Consider the following 16,084-nt stretch of genomic DNA (forward strand, 5'->3'; position numbering starts at 1 on the left):
TACAGGAAGTCCAATCAAAGACAGGGGACCAGGCCTATGGCCGCGGAAGCTCGGTGGTGGGCCCAGAGCGTTAAGGCAAGGGCTACTCCGTTACCGTTGCGCCCCGTTGACGCTGCTTTTATTACCGGTGCCCGAGGCTTGCGCTCCTGCGAGTTCCATCCTTCAGCGGCCGTGTTCTCCAGGACTCTAGGGCACAAGATCCCACAGCTGAGGGAAGCTCCGGCTAAACTCCGCCCCTGGGCACGCCCCTTCCGCTCTCGTCTGACTGGGATCTGTGCGGCGGCCGGAATCTCCTCGGACTCGGCCACGCGGTACGCGGTTCTTTGGCGTTCGCTGCAATCGCACCCCCCCACCCCCACCCCGGCGCTTCAAACCCCAAACCCCCTATTCCCTGTGGCGTATTTGCTGGTTTTGTGGAGTCGCAGTATTCCCAAGCTCATTCAGCGCGGCACAGCGGCGAGGGGAGTGGCCAGTCCCCTCCGCGGTTCCAGCGCACAGGCTAGCCTGGGATCTGGGCTCGGGAGGCACCGCCCTCCGCCGGCTCAGCTTGCTTTCCTACACCGCCCCGACGTTGCGAACTGCTGGGAGCGTAGTAGAGTTCGGCTTCGCAAAGAGCTGGGCGCTGGGGCCCATGCTCGTGCACCCCTGCAGGCCCTCGCCATGGCCTCCAGGAGTGTGGCGGAGTGCTTACAGCAGGAGACCACCTGCCCCGTGTGCCTGCAGTACTTTGCCGAGCCCATGATGCTTGATTGCGGCCACAACATCTGTTGCGCCTGCCTCATCCGCTGTTGGGGCACTGCAGAGACCAATGTGTCGTGCCCGCAGTGCCGGGAGACCTTCCCGCAGCGGCACTTGCGGCCCAACCGGCACCTGGCCAACGTGACCCAACTGGTGAAGCAGTTGCGCAATGAGCGGCCGTCCGGGCCCGGAGGCGAAATGGGGGTGTGCGAGAAACACCGCGAGCCCTTGAAGCTGTACTGTGAGGAGGACCAGATGCCCATCTGCGTGGTATGCGACCGCTCGCGTGAGCACCGCGGCCACAGCGTGCTGCCTCTGGAGGAGGCGGTGGAGGGATTCAAGGTGAGGTCCGAGTGCGCTAAAAAGGACGGGTGGCAGGGAAGAGGGGCGGCCAGTTGACAAAGCTCCCTTTGAGAGGAGGGAAGCCAAAGAGGCTTCCTTTTTTTTTTTTTTTCCGTCTAGAAAATGGCTGAGCCGGACTTGTGGTTCACAGCCGTCATTTCCTCTCTGTCAGCTCTAGAGCCTGGGCACTTAGATTTGGGAAGAAAACCTGTAGATAGTAAGGAAGCCACAAGTTTCCCCGTCCCCACTCTCCTTTCCCTCCGTGCCCCTATGTTTACTGGCTCATGGGCACATTATATGGGAAGTCGGCCCACGGGAATCTCACCCCCTCACCCCAACCGGCTGTACAAAAGATGGTTGTACAACTATTTCAGGCAAAAACACACGTTAATAGGCAGTATATACATCTGCATATTATATATATAATAGGCAGTATATACAGCAGCTGTCCACCACCTAGTCTATAAACACTTCCCCAGCACTTCCAAGTGCTCTGTTCTGCTCTAGAAACTCAAGGAAAAGAACACAGCTATTTACTGCTTAAATTGTTCAACCACTAAGACTCACAGATGGTAAGTTATTATAAAGATTAAATGAAATAAAATGTGTGGAACCCCTTTGTGAACGGGTGAACAGATAGCACAGCTAAACAATAACAAAGTAATGTTTTCAGCATGCTGTGGAACAGCTGCAACTTAACTTGAAGCCTCTTAGTTCAGTCACATTTCCACTGGGCCAGTGATTTTAAACCCCTGTGCCCTGAGAATTTTAAAACATGCAGCACCTGACTAGTCAGGACCACTGAGCTCATTTCTCTTAGATTGTCAAATAAAAATATAACAGCAGCCAACACAATGATAGCTGTCTGTTGTGAATGAATCAAAATTATACTTTTTAAATGTTTTTTGTGTGATCAGCAAAAAATACATTTCTTGGTGTGCTGCAGAATTTAGTAATTAGTTGATGTGTGCCATAAGATGAAAAAGGTTGAAAATTGTGGCAGTAGGCCGTGCAGTGTCCTTCAGGGTCAGGTGGTTGACTCACTGTTTGCAGTCACACAGAACTGCCAAAGGGGAGGTTGTGGTGACCACTGTGCCCTGGTGATGGCAGTGTGGTCAAAGGACAGTCTCTAACCCAGCACTTGGCATCAGAAATGTGGGTTTCATGTGTGATAAGAAGAATAGTCATGCTGGTGCTAAGGTCTGCCTAATCTTGAATGGCGTGATTTTTCTTGCTTTTCTTAGGAGCAAATCCAGAACCAGCTGGACCACCTAAAAAGAGTGAAAGACTTAAAGAAGAGGCGTCGGGCACAGGGGGAGCAGGCACGAGCTGAACTCTTGGTAAGGGCCTTTGGAATTCACATATAATATCACTTCTGCTGGTTATTTTCTCTTTATGTTACTTACTTAACCTTGTCCAGCCAAGTCACCCATACCACTAGGTAAAGGTGAAACGGTGCATTATGGTGGTTGGAAACCCTGGAGGTCTGACCTATCAAAAGTTTAACCCTCAAGCTTTATGTGGATATGGGTTGACCCTTGACAAAGCTGACAAGGATGAAGTTCTTGGGCACAGTTAGCTTCCTTTGGTCCTATTCTGCAGGCAGATGTTGACAGTGGTTTTGCATAAGCCCTACTTTTGCTTCTTGTGGAGTGTTCACTTTCTTGACACTTCAATTCTGAACATTTCACTTTGTTTCCTTGCCCTAATCTCCCAAGGCCTTAGCAAGTGGCTTGTCTGCTAATTTGTGATAGGGATATTTGGGGGTTTTGTTATGAGAACGAAAACAAGAAGTACAGAGACTTTTATAATATAGTCTTAAAAATCCATCACCTAGGTTTTCAAGCATTTTTTTGAACAATAAATACAGTATTAAAAATTCCCACCCATTACAGGTATTTGCATGTTAGAAGCAAACTGTTAGACTAGTACTGTCTAACACCATCTTGTGAGAAATTTTGTCAGTCCTGGCCAGAGTATAGCTGAGAACTTTTGGACAAGGAACTTATTCTCATGATGCCCTTAGATGCCACCACTTGTTCTGCTCACATAGTCCTTTGAGACCTCAGTTTCCTTTGCTTGAAAGTAGGTGTGATCGATGGAAAACCTTCTAGTGAGTTTGTGCAGAGTCAAATTATTTCACACATAACTTTATCTTCTGTAGGGGGATTGTCAAAGAGAGGAGACGACCCTTCTCTCATAGAGTACCTGGATATACTTCTTGGCTCTAACACTAGCCAGTGGGATAGTTGGACAGAGTAATATAACCTCTTGGGGCCTCAGTTTTCTCATATGTGAAATGAGTAGATTGGACTCTACTTGTTTTTCAGCAAGCCTAGTAGTACTATGCTCTCCTAGAATGGTATGTGTTTCTTTGGTTGTCATTCAAGTAATGCAGTGATTGGGAAGGGTGGGGCAGGGATGCTAAATGTGCTTTAATCTAGAAACAGTTCCATGCTAGACAGAATTGCTCCCCACTCTACCCCATGGTGGAGATATAGATATGAATATAGATATAGAGCATCCCCTTAAGAAGCACTTTCAATTAGTTGATCTTTAAGATCTCTTTCAGCTTTAATTTTTCATTTCTGAGATATATTGTGTGGTGTATGTCTTGGAAAGACGTATCCAGCTGAGGAGAGGTATGAGCTTAAAAGGGATTTATAAACAAAAGTGTTTATACAAGTGCTTAAGAAGGGTGGTTAGAGGGATGGTTAATGAGGGAAGGTTCTCAGGACCTGAGTTTAAATAGGTGAACAAGCTTTGTATAAAGGACTAGATAGTAAATATTTTTGGCTTTGTGAGCCATATCATCAGTTATAACTACTCAGCTCTGTTGTAGTTCCAAAGCAGCCAAAGATAATATGTAAATGATGGGTGTGGCTATGTTCCAAGAAAACTTTACTCAGAGGGAGTAAACAAGGGGAGTTTGCTCATCCTTTGTTTACAACAAAGTATTGATATGGCCCTGTCTGTGTGAGGTGGGATAGAGAATGAAGGGTATTTTGGCAAATATCTGCGCCAATGAACCTTGAAAGTCAGATAGAGGGTGTAGATTACAGTGGCAGGCCTAAGGGAATCCATCAAGGTTATTATGTGAGGATTATTGTAGAAATTGTGTTTGAATGTTGCAAATGGTCTTCTACTGGGCTCATAATATTTCTCTTACAGCTTTTCATGGTTCCCCTTTGCAGTAAAGTCCTTTCCCCTTTGCCTTCCAGGCAAAGTATGCTCTGGTCTCTTAATTTTTTCTGGCCTTTACTCAGTGCTGCATCCAGACAGAGCTGATTGCCTTCTCTCCCTATTCTCTTGCCTGTGCGATTTCTTTTGCCTGGCAAGCTCTCCTGGCTTTTGACCACATGGTGAGCTCCTGTTCATCCTAGAAGTCTCTGACCACTGCTTTTGTAAAGGCTGTACCATCTTTTCCTATTATATCTGTCACCCTGTGTTTACTTTCCATCCATGATTACATACATGTGTCACATGAACTGACTGTCACTTGGCCGAGTTTCTTCAGGGCAGTGACTGTCTTTATCTCTGGGGCAATTCAGTTCTTGGCCATTATATAGCCAGTCAGTAAAGATTGGAAAAAACGAGTGAGTGAACAAGATAACTTTTTTTTAGTATTCTGGATGCAATGATGAGATCTTGGAGTGGGTAGTGGGTGAGAAATGGGGAAGGGCTGTAAAAGTAAACATTACCTGTCTTCATTGCCCCTCCCTGTGTGCACAGAGCCTGACCCAGATGGAGAGGGAGAAGATCATTTGGGAATTTGAGCAGCTGTATCACTCCCTGAAGGAGCATGAATACCGCCTTCTAGCCCGCCTTGAGGAACTGGACTTGGCTATCTACAACAGCATCAATGGTGCCATCACACAGTTCTCTTGCAACATCTCCCAGCTCAGCAGCCTGATCACCCAGTTGGAAGAGAAGCAACAGCAGCCCACCAGGGAACTCCTGCAGGTAAGATTAGAGCTCCCTGCCCAGACAGTGCCTGTTGACAAGTTTCCCTTCTCTTAAACAACATGCATGTGAGCAGGAGTGGTTAGCCTGTGCAGTTCTGTGGAGTGACCTTCATAATGCAGGTGGTAAAGCTGCAGTAGACCTCACCCAGCAAAGACCTTAGCAAAGTAGTGATGCCTATCTGTCATTTGTTCATTCAACATGTGTGAATGATCTGCTCTTAGTTAGACAATGGGCTTACGTGGTGAATAAGTTCTCCTGAAATTTATATTCTTTTTTTAAAAGATTTTATTTATTTATTTTTAGCGAAGAGGGAAGGGAGGGAGAAACAGGGAGAGAAACATTGATGTATGAGAGAAACATCTATTGGTTGCCCCAGTTGGAGATTGGGCCCACAACCCTGGCATGTGCCCTGACCAGGAATCGAATCAGCGACCTTTTGCTTTGCAGGAATACACTCAACCAACTAAGCCAGGGCTGTCTGGCCTTTAAAAAAAAAGTTTACCAACTCCTGCTTTAGAATCACAAGAGGATGGCCAACTTCGAACCTTTATGAACACCAGTATTTTATTGCCAGGGAGAGAAGGAAGGGCTTGCAAAGGGAACAGGTAACCAGAGAGTCAAAGTGTACTTGGGAAGGAAAAATGTTGTAAGAAGATAGGGAGTAGACAGCAGAGTTGAGGTGAAATAATAGGACTGATGTCCATGGATTTTGAAAACATAGCCATTGTGCCCTGGCTGGTGTGGCTCAGTGGATTGAGTGACAGCCTGCAAACCAAAGAGTTGCCGGTTCTATTCCCAGTCAGGGCACATGCCTGGGTTCCCCAGGAATCCAAGTCCCCAGTGGGGGGTGCACACATGAGAGGCAACCACACATTGATGTTTCTCTCCCTTCCCCTCTCTCTAAAAATAAATAAATAAAATCTTTAGAAAACATGGCCATTGGGATGGTATTTGTGGAACTGCCATTATGGGACAGTTTGGTCAGGATTTGGTCAGGTACCATTAGGGAGGGTGGTAGGATTTGGGTGTAGTGAGCGGAGACTATGAGAGTAGAAGACTGTTACAAGAAGACTGAAGGAGATATAAGAAAATACTTGGAGATGAAGTAGGATTGTGGGGTTTCATGGGAAGGGATGCTTAAACTAATTATACATTTTTTAAAAATGTATAGGGAGGAGAGCCTATATATAAGGAGCAAGGTGAGGAAAATCTTGAAACTATAACAGTGATGGACTAATCATCATTGTGTTGTTCCTGAGAAGGCAGAAGGGAATGGGAACTAAAGCACGTGTGCAGGAGTTGGTTTTGGAAGATTCTCTGTTGTTTGGGAAGAATGGACTGTCGAGAGAGGTAGGTGCAGGCAGGTTGTGAGATTTCATAAAAACTTGGTGACCTTCATTCTCTTTTGAAGTTAAAAAGCAAGATCATGTCTGAGAAGGAATTAGGGAAAATACGAGCTTCGAAGAATATAGGAAAGTTCTTTTCTTTTTTAATAAGATTTTATTTTTTAGAGAGAGAGGGAGGGAGGGAGAGAAATAATCAATGTAGGAGACATTGATTGGTTGCCTCTCGCACACCTCCAACTGGGGACCTTGCCAGCAATCCAGGCATGCGCCCTGACCAGGAATCAACTGGCTACCTTTTGGTGCTTAACACATTGAGCCACACCACCCCAGAGGGAAAGTTCTGAAATCACCATTTCAAAGTAAAGCCAGGTGGTTCGTGAGACATAATACTTGGTCAGTGAACTTGGGGTTATGCTGGAAGCAGTCTGCCCTGTCTTTCTCCTTTCTTAGACCATGACTGCTCTGAAATAGGAATAGGGAACACAGGTAGTTGGGCTCATCCAGGAAGAGAGCTTTGAAAGATGGACTTCAGGGTTTTGTTTGTGTGTGTGTCTATTTGTGATAAAATATGCTTAATAAATTCACTTTTTCAACCATTTCAAAGTATGCAACTTAGTAGCATTCAGTAAATTCACAGTGTTATATAGTTATCACAACTGTTTAGTTCTAAAACACTTTGATCTCCACAAAAGGAAGCCTGTACTCATTTCTAATCCCATTCTACTTACTGACAACCACCAATCTGCTATGTGTTTCTGGGTTTGCCTCTTCTCAATATTTGATATAAGTGGTTGAGTCAGTCATTTGCAAGCACACCCATGCAGTTGTGTATGTACATCCACATACAATGGAATACTATGCAACTGTAAAGAAGCATGAAGAAGACACATGAACAGAGTGGTTTACAAGATACAGTCTTAAGTGAAAAAAATCAAAGTACAAAATGGAGGGTATGCTACTTTTTGTGCTGAAGAGAAGAGATAATTGCAAAATATCTGTATTTTGCTTATATTTGCAAAGGATATACTGTAAGGGTAAACCAGAAAATATGGGAGTGAAGGAGAATAGGATGGGAAGAAATGGAAGAAAGAATGACAGATTCTCTCGGGCCAACCCTCAGACTTTTTGAGCACTGAAATAAAAACAGTGATAAATTATAACCCATTGAATAATGTAAGAATCTGAGTCCATGCTAATAATAAATAAGAAGGGAAAGTTCTTCTTTCTAGTAGAATATTAACTAAGTAATATATAAGGAATTTTGAAGTTGGAAAATGATCAGTTGACAACCATCATAATGAAAGTTAATTCAGACCATAATTACTGATGAATGTTAAATCAAAAAAAGGGAAGGAAAGTTTAGTAAGAATTGAATCGTAACATATCTTCAAAGTACGAATGATCATTTTTAGGTTACTTATTGATTATACCTACTAATTATTAATAAGGAAAAATAGTAGCTATACAGTGATCAGAATATCATTAGTAAGAAGAAAGCAAATATTGTGTACCTTTAAACGGGCACACAGACATTGCTCAAAGGTCGAACAAGCTAAATTTAATCATGAGGAGAGTATTTGACAAACCTAAATAGAAGGACATTCTGTAAAATACCTAGCCAGTATTAAATCAGTGTCATTGTCATGGAAAATAAAATCATTTCCAAGGAACTGTTCAAGAATAAAGGCATGTCATCAAAGCTAAGTGCAGTAGATCATCCTGGATTACTTTAACAGGGAGGAGTAGCTATAAAGAACAGTTGGTTAAATTAAAATATGGACTATGGATTAGATAAACATCAGTGTTCAATTTCCTGAGTTTCATAACAATGCAGTAGTTATATAAGCAAATATACTTAGGAAATGCACATAAAGGGGTCAAGGGATATAATATAAATAATGACTTTTTAAGTGGTCCTAAGGATAAATATGTTTATATCATCTGGTAAGTCTGGGTAAGAAGTATATAGGAGCTTTTTGTACTAGCAGCTTTTCTGTGTATTTGAAATTATTTCAGAACAGAAATCAAAGGACGCAAGTTGAACATTTGTGGTCCAAGGGTGGGATGCTTCATTTGACATCTTGAAGTCCTTGAGCAATGTTATATAGGAGGGCCTAGGAAATGCCGTACAGCAAATAGTGTGCGTCCAAGCTTCCTCTGCCTGATTGTTAGCTCCTTGACTGTGAATGGGGTTCCTTGTCTTCCTGGTTTCTCCCAGGACCAGTCTGTGGTTGGGTTTTCAGCAAACATCTGTGAAAGAAAACTGAACTTATGAATGACTTCTCATGGTTATCCTTTTCCTTCCTCTTATAGGACATCGGGGACACATTGAGCAGGTACCATTTTCTCTCCCCCCAGTGTTAAATCAAGCAGAAGACTGTCTCCTTTTACTTAGTAAGTCGTGAAAGGAGCTCAAAGCTAGAGAAGGCTATCTTACCAAATGGTCATGTAATTTGTCTGTCCCTGCACAGAATCACTAGTGCTCAAAGAAATTGGATAGACCAGAGCTCTTCTCATTAAAACTCAGGAATTATTGACAAATCATGGGGGTGAGGCTCTGGAGTAGGGGGCTCACTTAGAATGGTGCTGGTGGTTTATGAGGACACTTCCATGAGGAGGGTAGAGGCTTACAGAGACTTGTGAAGAGTGCAGGGGTATCTTACAATTTTTGTGTCCTAAACATTTCAGAATCCTTTCTCTTTTATTCTTTCTTTCTGCATAGCCTAAAAAAGGTATGGTCAGCATAGTTATGTAATTAGTGTTGAGACACCTGGATTCTGGCTTATATTCTCAATATTTCTGTATCATCAGAGAGAAAATGAGGAAGAAAAAGGGCTCCCTGGGTTTTGGAACATGACTAAAAAGGGAGAGTTCAAGTGGGCAAGAAGCCACAGCAAAGCTGTGTTTGCAGGCAGGTGGCGAGGGCAGCCAGATAGGCCTGGGGACATGATGTCTGGTGAAGTGCCTACAGGGGTGGAAACTGAGTTTGATGGACCTGAACTATGAAGCTGATCAAAATCCTAAGTGATGAAAACCCTCCAGAAGAAATGCAGCTTGATTGTGTGGGAACATTTGAAGAGATGGGGGAGGGCCTCATAGTTGTGGTAGGTATGTATGTGGATAGAATCATGTTGATAGACTTGTTTCTTGAAGGCCTCCAGGAGGGAAATGAGTTGGTACGTGGAAATGTCCCAGCCAGCTGCCCCAGCAAATACGACCTTTCTTGTTACTTTGACTTTTGGCCTAACATAGGATTCTAGCATTTGATCCTAAATCTTAATCTTCCATTAAGATTTAGGTTAGGCTGTATGAGGTAGGAAACCCAAAATTTCATTGTCTTTAGGCTTCACATAAAAAATTCTGTTACCCTGTAAGAAATGTGCCCAAGATTAGAATGGTAGCTTCAGTGATCATCAGATTCTCAGGTTTCTTTTCCTTCACTCTTCTGCCATCCCTAAAGTATGGCCCTCATTCTTATAATCCAAGATAGTTGCTAGAATGCCAACCAGCAGAAAGGAGATAAGTCACTTTGTATTTCTTTTTTAGGCCAACTTCTTAAATTAACACAAGATACATTGTAACCTCTCATTGGCCAGAACTCTGTCACAAGGTCACAGCTAGATTGGGCAGCCGGAAACCCAGTGAAGTTTGGAAGATGGAAGAAGGGGTAGTTTTGGGTAGACAATTAGCAATCAGTCTTTGCCACAGATCCCTTGAAGGTGTGGGTAATTGGGTATTGTCCAGAGATTACCCATCTGTCTGAAAATATTATTCTCATTATATTTGGGAACCTGAGGATTCTGGGTCATTGCCCATTATGAATATCTAGGACTTTGTCATGGTATATAGTGCTTTCTGGCCTTAAGTTCAATTTGATTCAATATACCTTTTGGAAAAGCGATGAGCTTTATGCTTTGGGGGTTAAAAAAAAAATGAGATCTCTCCTTTTTTGGTCTAAAGGATCATAGTCTAGGAAAGGACTATGAAAAAAGGTTGTTTTTAAAAACTGTTGACCTCTGTTAGCTAGTGCAGCTCAGGCCCTGTTCTGGCCCCTGGAAGGTCATGGAGTCAAGGAAGGGATTCACTCTTTTTTCTTTTTAAACTTAGGGCTGAAAGAATTAGGATCCCTGAACCTTGGATCACACCTCCAGATCTGCAAGAGAAGATCCATATTTTTGCGCAGAAATGTCTGTTCATGACTGAGAGTCTGAAGCAGTTCACAGGTAATATGAGAAGACGGACCTGTGAGGGGAAATGGATTTATGCTCTAAAAATGTGTTGCCTGACAGGACATATTTTCCAGGTGGTAAGATGCAAACTGATTATCTTCTTTTCTCTCCTTAGAAAAAATGCAGTCAGATATGGAGAAAATCCAAGGTAAATTTATCTACTTAATGGGCGTTTGATGTTGGAATTTCTTAGGAAAACAAACATCTGCATTAACAGTGTGGGGAAATGGGGTAGGGGTGATAGATGCCCACTAAGCAGCTGTCCCTGATATTTTACACCTTCCTTTTTGCTTTGTTAATTTTCTTCACTTAATAGTATCTTGTTTCACTTTGAAGTCTTTTAACTATGTGCACTTAGTTCTCAATCTACATTGATGGAGGAGAAAAATAGACAATCCAAAATTAGTGTTAATTGTTTTTATTTTTATTCTTTAATTGGGAAAGAGAGTACATACAAACTATTATAGTTACATTTCATCTCACCCACTTTTTATAGTTATAATTTACAGAGTTCCTACTGCTTCTGGGTATAGCTACTGACCAGTGTAGGAGGCCGACACCTTGAGGGAAGTGGTGAGGGGTAGGATTCAGGAGTGAGGATGCCTGGGTCCCGGGCCCAGGACTGCCTTGTGGGTGTGTATCATACAGGCATGGTCAGAGATACTGCAGGTTTGGTTCTAGACCACCACAATAAAATAAATTTTGCAAAAAAGTGAGTCACAAGAATATTGGTTTCCCAGTAACTTTCATATAAAGTTAAGTTTACACTGTAGTGTCTGTTAAATATATAATAGAATTATGTCTAAAAAAATGTACATGCCTTAATTTAAAAACACTGTTTAAAAATGAAATGAAATGTTTTTGCTGGTAGAGGGTCTTGCCTTCAATTTGTATAAAAACTACAATATCTGTGAAGCTCAGTAAAATGAGGTATGTTTGTAGTTTCTTTATCTGAAAAATAAGGAAAACAATAGCTCTTACCTCACAAGGTTGCAAGGATTAAATTAAATTAGGTGCCATTTCTAAAGCCTTTAGAATGGAGCCCGATTCACATAATAAACCCTGTATTTTATTAAATGAAGTTTTCTAGGTATTTAAGGAAAACTCAAATATAAAATTTTCTGCTTATACGCCAATTCAGTTAGGAGCTGGCTATGTATTAACTGCTAAAATTCCTAGGCAGCCTGGTGGAATCCGAAATCCTTATATGTAGGTACACCATTTTCTTACTTATTACAAATTACATTTCTCCATAATCTCTGATAATGGTGCTACATTATGTATGCTGATTCTTTATTTGCATTATATCTTTTCACATACTATATTTTGTTGTGTATAATGTTCACTTTTTGCCCAAATTTTTGAGAGAAAAATAAGGATGCACATTATATAATTCTATATCTATGTAAATGTTTTTAATTGTTTTATTAATGCTTATATGTTAAAAGGGTAACTCTAGAAAGCAATAACAATATATGTATGTTCAAAAATAAAAGCTAAGATTTCTTTATAATAGGAAAAAACACGTCTCTAAATATAAATAAATAAATAATTGAATTAAAAATTTAAATGAAGAATTTTTTTTCCTGAAAGTTTGGGCCAAAAACATGGACGTGCATTACACATGCCAAAGTATGGTACATACTCTTTTGGTATCTACCAACATAGATTTAAGGGATCCCCACATGTCCATAAGTAAAAGAAACAGGGAGAAGTTCCACTTAATACAGTGGATAATACCAGAAGCCCTTAGTTCAGACATGACCTTCCTCAATCTGGTTCTCACTTCTCTTTTCCCTCATACTTCTGAAAAGGCTTATTGTGAACATGTCTGTCTTAAATGTTTTGTCAACTTTATAAAGTGCCTTCTTTTTTAAAAAGATTTTATTTTTAGACAGAAGGGAAGAGAGGAAGAGAAACATCAATGTGTGGCTGCCTCTCACACAGCTCCTACTGGGGACCTGGCCTACAACCCAGGCTTGTGCCCTGACTGGGAATCAAACCCGTGACTCTGTGGTCTGCAGGCTGGTACTCAGTCCACTGAGCCACACCAGCCAAGGCTTAAGTACTTTTTAAGTAAATGGTCTTATTTGTCCCAGTGTGTCTCTCACTCAAGCAACCCAGCCCCTAGAACAGAGGTGGCTTATGAAAGCCATGAGTTGTGTGTGGTGTAGACTTAGAGCAGTATCCCCCTTGCAGACCCAGTTTGCACAGTGGAGGGTGGAATCCTTGATTTTGCCTCAGTTTAACCAAATAGGCTACTGGTGTCAGGCATGTGGTTATCCTTTGACCCAGTCAAAGTTCTCAGTCCCTTCCCCTTCCCTTAAAGCCGGATGATTGAGTCATGTATTTTATGAAGGAATCAGTGCATGACTGAGAAATAGTTTCTAGTGGAGATACCTGCTGTGTGATGACTCTTAACCAAAGCTCCCTCAAGGTGGGTATTTCCTGGAAATACTTACATGAGTTTATAACTTCCTTTCACTTTTGTTTTTTCAGAATTAAGAGAGGCTCAATTATATTCAGGTAAGTGATAGGAAAACTGTGCAGGAAAAGGAAGACAAATCTTTAAGAATATAACCACTATTGAGTGCTTTTAGAAATAGCCTAATTCTGGATCCTTTAGGTTACCTGTGTAAAAATGATAAACAACACCATTAAAAAATTATTGCTTGTTTCTATGTGTTTGCAATGACTCAGAGCTGAAGTCAGGGACGTTTGAAATAGAAGAAAGTGAAGATCAGGTGCTGTAAATATTTGCAGAGCAAAACTGCAGTTCCCAAACAGTAGAACACTGCTAGTACCCTGTAGCATTTCTCTGCCTGCCTAGCCTCGGCACACTGTATAGTTTGCAGAAACCAACCATTCTTCCAAAAAGAGTGATTGGAGAAAACAGTAATTGACTTCAACTCATTTTGAGTACTAGGAAATCTAGGAATTGTGTCTCTTTCTGTCTCTATACCTTGGGGAAAGATTTAAAACTGCTCTCCTATAGACCATACCTTCACCTAATGTTCAGGGAGACTGGGTAAATCTTTGTTCTAGGAGTTACTCAAATCTGGGGTGTACTTTTCCATAGTCACATAGCCATCTTTTGTTGTGTGGAACCTTCTTTATGAAGAGAAAGACTCCACATACAACAGTTCTTCCTTCATTGGAGTTTACTGGTTGATGTAACCCATATTTAATTCTTTAACAACTGTTAATTGAATACCTTGTTAATGTCTTACACTGTCTGAGATTGTGCAGGGTACTATAAAGGTAACAAAAGACCATAAGACACAGTGTTGTCCTGGGAGTTTATGTCTGGTTGGAGGTGTGAAGTATACCCGCAGCATGAGACAGACGTGAGTGACTGCTGTGGACAGATGGTTGAACCAAGAACTGACCATTTGGGGTCTTGCTCACCTCTACCAAGTTGCCTGTTACGAATCTTTTTTGAGATTCATGCAGCCCAGCTTTGGTTTGGAGGGATAATGTGTGGGAATCTTTCTCCTGAACAAACTATGAAAAGTAAATACAAGAATAAGTATCAGTGATTTTAAGCAGGAAGAGTCCGCATGATTGAAAGGTGCTGCAATAATGCTAAATACCAGAATTTGAGGCATGTGTGGCACACAGTTTTAGATTTAAGAGAGGGAAACTATAAATAGCTTGGGCTGGTAAAAACAACTTTTTGAGGAAGATGTGGATCATGTATTGGACATTAGGAAAAGATGAATAGGGTTAGGATGTGCTGAGTAAATCCTCATGGACTGGAGGACATAAAAGTGAATTGAAAGATGGGCAAATTGTTCCAGATTCCCAATTCCTTAGTCAAAATTCCAAAACTCTGAATATATGTGGGAAACTCGGTTTATAATGGATAATATGGCCTAAGATGTGAAAGAATGGGAATAGAGGTACAAATCTCAGTATTTTCAGTATAGTCTAGCTTTAAAAGGTAACCAGCTAATTCAAACTGTAGTTTTTTTTAATGTTCAATTGAGGATGTATTTCATCATAAAATGAATTTAGCCTATAGCAGGGAGCTCTTATTCCTTTCTCAGGCAGGTAGGAGAGAAGCAGGGTGTTCTAGTGAGCTCTCCTGGCCCTCAACTGACCTCCCCTTCCCCTGTCTCTGCAGTGGATGTGACTCTAGACCCAGACACAGCCTACCCCAGCCTGATCCTCTCTGACAATCTGCGGCAAGTGCGGTACAGTTACCTCCAGCAGGACCTGCCTGACAACCCTGAGCGCTTCAATTTGTTTCCCTGTGTCTTGGGCTCTCCATGCTTCATCGCTGGGAGACATTATTGGGAGGTAGAGGTGGGAGATAAAGCCAAGTGGACCATAGGGGTCTGTGAAGACTCAGTGTGCAGAAAAGGTGGGGTAACCTCTGCCCCCCAGAATGGATTCTGGGCAGTGTCCTTGTGGTATGGGAAGGAATACTGGGCTCTTACCTCCCCAATGACTGCCCTCCCCCTAAGGACCCCTCTTCAGCGGGTGGGGATTTTCTTGGACTATGATGCTGGTGAGGTGTCCTTCTACAATGTGACAGAGAGGTGTCACACCTTTACTTTCTCTCATGCTACCTTCTGTGGGCCTGTCCGGCCTTACTTCAGTCTGAGCTACTCAGGAGGGAAGAGTGCAGCTCCTCTGATCATCTGCCCCATGAGTGGAATCGATGGGTTTTCTGGCCATGTTGGGAATCATAGTCATTCCATGGAGATCTCTCCTTGAGGAGGACAGATCAGAAGGGCTATTGGCCATAATCCTACCCCAGGCATAAGGGATCTTGTTGCCTTGCCACTTGGAGTCCTTACAGCTGGATATCCTTACCACTTTCCATGCCCCTGCAGTGGGAGATAGGATGTCCATGGTCTCTGTCATCCTCTTCCCATGAAAATTGTCCATGTAATGAGAAGCATCAAGATTGTTCAGAAATAAAAATCAGATGTCCATCTCTAGTGTGTCAGTTTTTGGTTTTGTACATTACTGGAGGGGATAAAGAATATGGATAATCTTTGAATTGGGAAAGCTATTCATGATATAGCTTGGCTCAGCCTGGCTTCCTCTGGTCCAGTCCTACATAGTGGACATGGGTATTTGCTGTCATTTATGCACTAGACTTCCTTTCTGAGAACCTAAAATGGAAGTAGGAGGCCCTGTCAGCATGGCTCCCTTTTTCCCAGTTTTTTCTTCTGGGAATTGTTCTCTCCCTGATTCCCAATCTGTCGTACTTTCATTAACTCGCTCCATTAAGCAAGGCTATGTGTGTTTTGATTAGTCACAGTTATTTTACAATAATGCAGGAAATGGCCCCTTCTCAATGTTCTAGTCAGTGTGTTCTTTGCTTCTATCTTTCCTGAGAACTTTGTGTGCCTCATGAAAAAGTGTATCCTGGTGCACATCAAGGATAATTTTCTGCCCAATACCGTTCATTGTTACTACATCCCCTCCCAATCATGTCTGTGGACTAAT

General features: G+C 42.2%; 1 protein-coding gene across 1 annotated transcript; it reads left to right on the forward strand.

Moving 5' to 3' along the window:
* The first annotated feature begins 323 nt into the window (after positions 1–323).
* On the forward strand, positions 324–15,566 carry TRIM27 (tripartite motif containing 27). Its single transcript, XM_037046029.1, has 8 exons — positions 324–1,080; positions 2,325–2,420; positions 4,813–5,043; positions 8,706–8,728; positions 10,500–10,615; positions 10,737–10,769; positions 13,121–13,147; positions 14,748–15,566. Exons 1-8 carry the CDS (start codon positions 661–663, stop codon positions 15,341–15,343), a joined length of 1,542 nt encoding a protein of 513 aa, XP_036901924.1. The 5' UTR covers positions 324–660; the 3' UTR covers positions 15,344–15,566.
* The last annotated feature ends 518 nt before the right edge of the window (positions 15,567–16,084 follow it).

Source organism: Sturnira hondurensis, unplaced genomic scaffold (assembly GCF_014824575.4).
Source record: "Sturnira hondurensis isolate 20B ecotype Veracruz unplaced genomic scaffold, ASM1482457v3 Scaffold0004751, whole genome shotgun sequence".
Lineage (NCBI taxonomy): Eukaryota > Metazoa > Chordata > Mammalia > Chiroptera > Phyllostomidae > Sturnira > Sturnira hondurensis.

Bases quoted from the DNA above. Each gene is read 5' to 3' on its own strand.
- TRIM27 (XM_037046029.1), top strand. From the start codon at position 661: ATGGCCTCCAGGAGTGTGGCGGAGTGCTTACAGCAGGAGACCACCTGC. The intron at 10,770-13,120 runs GTAAATTTATCT...TTGTTTTTTCAG, and splicing joins AGATATGGAGAAAATCCAAG to AATTAAGAGAGGCTCAATTA. The intron at 13,148-14,747 runs GTAAGTGATAGG...CTGTCTCTGCAG, and splicing joins AGAGGCTCAATTATATTCAG to TGGATGTGACTCTAGACCCA.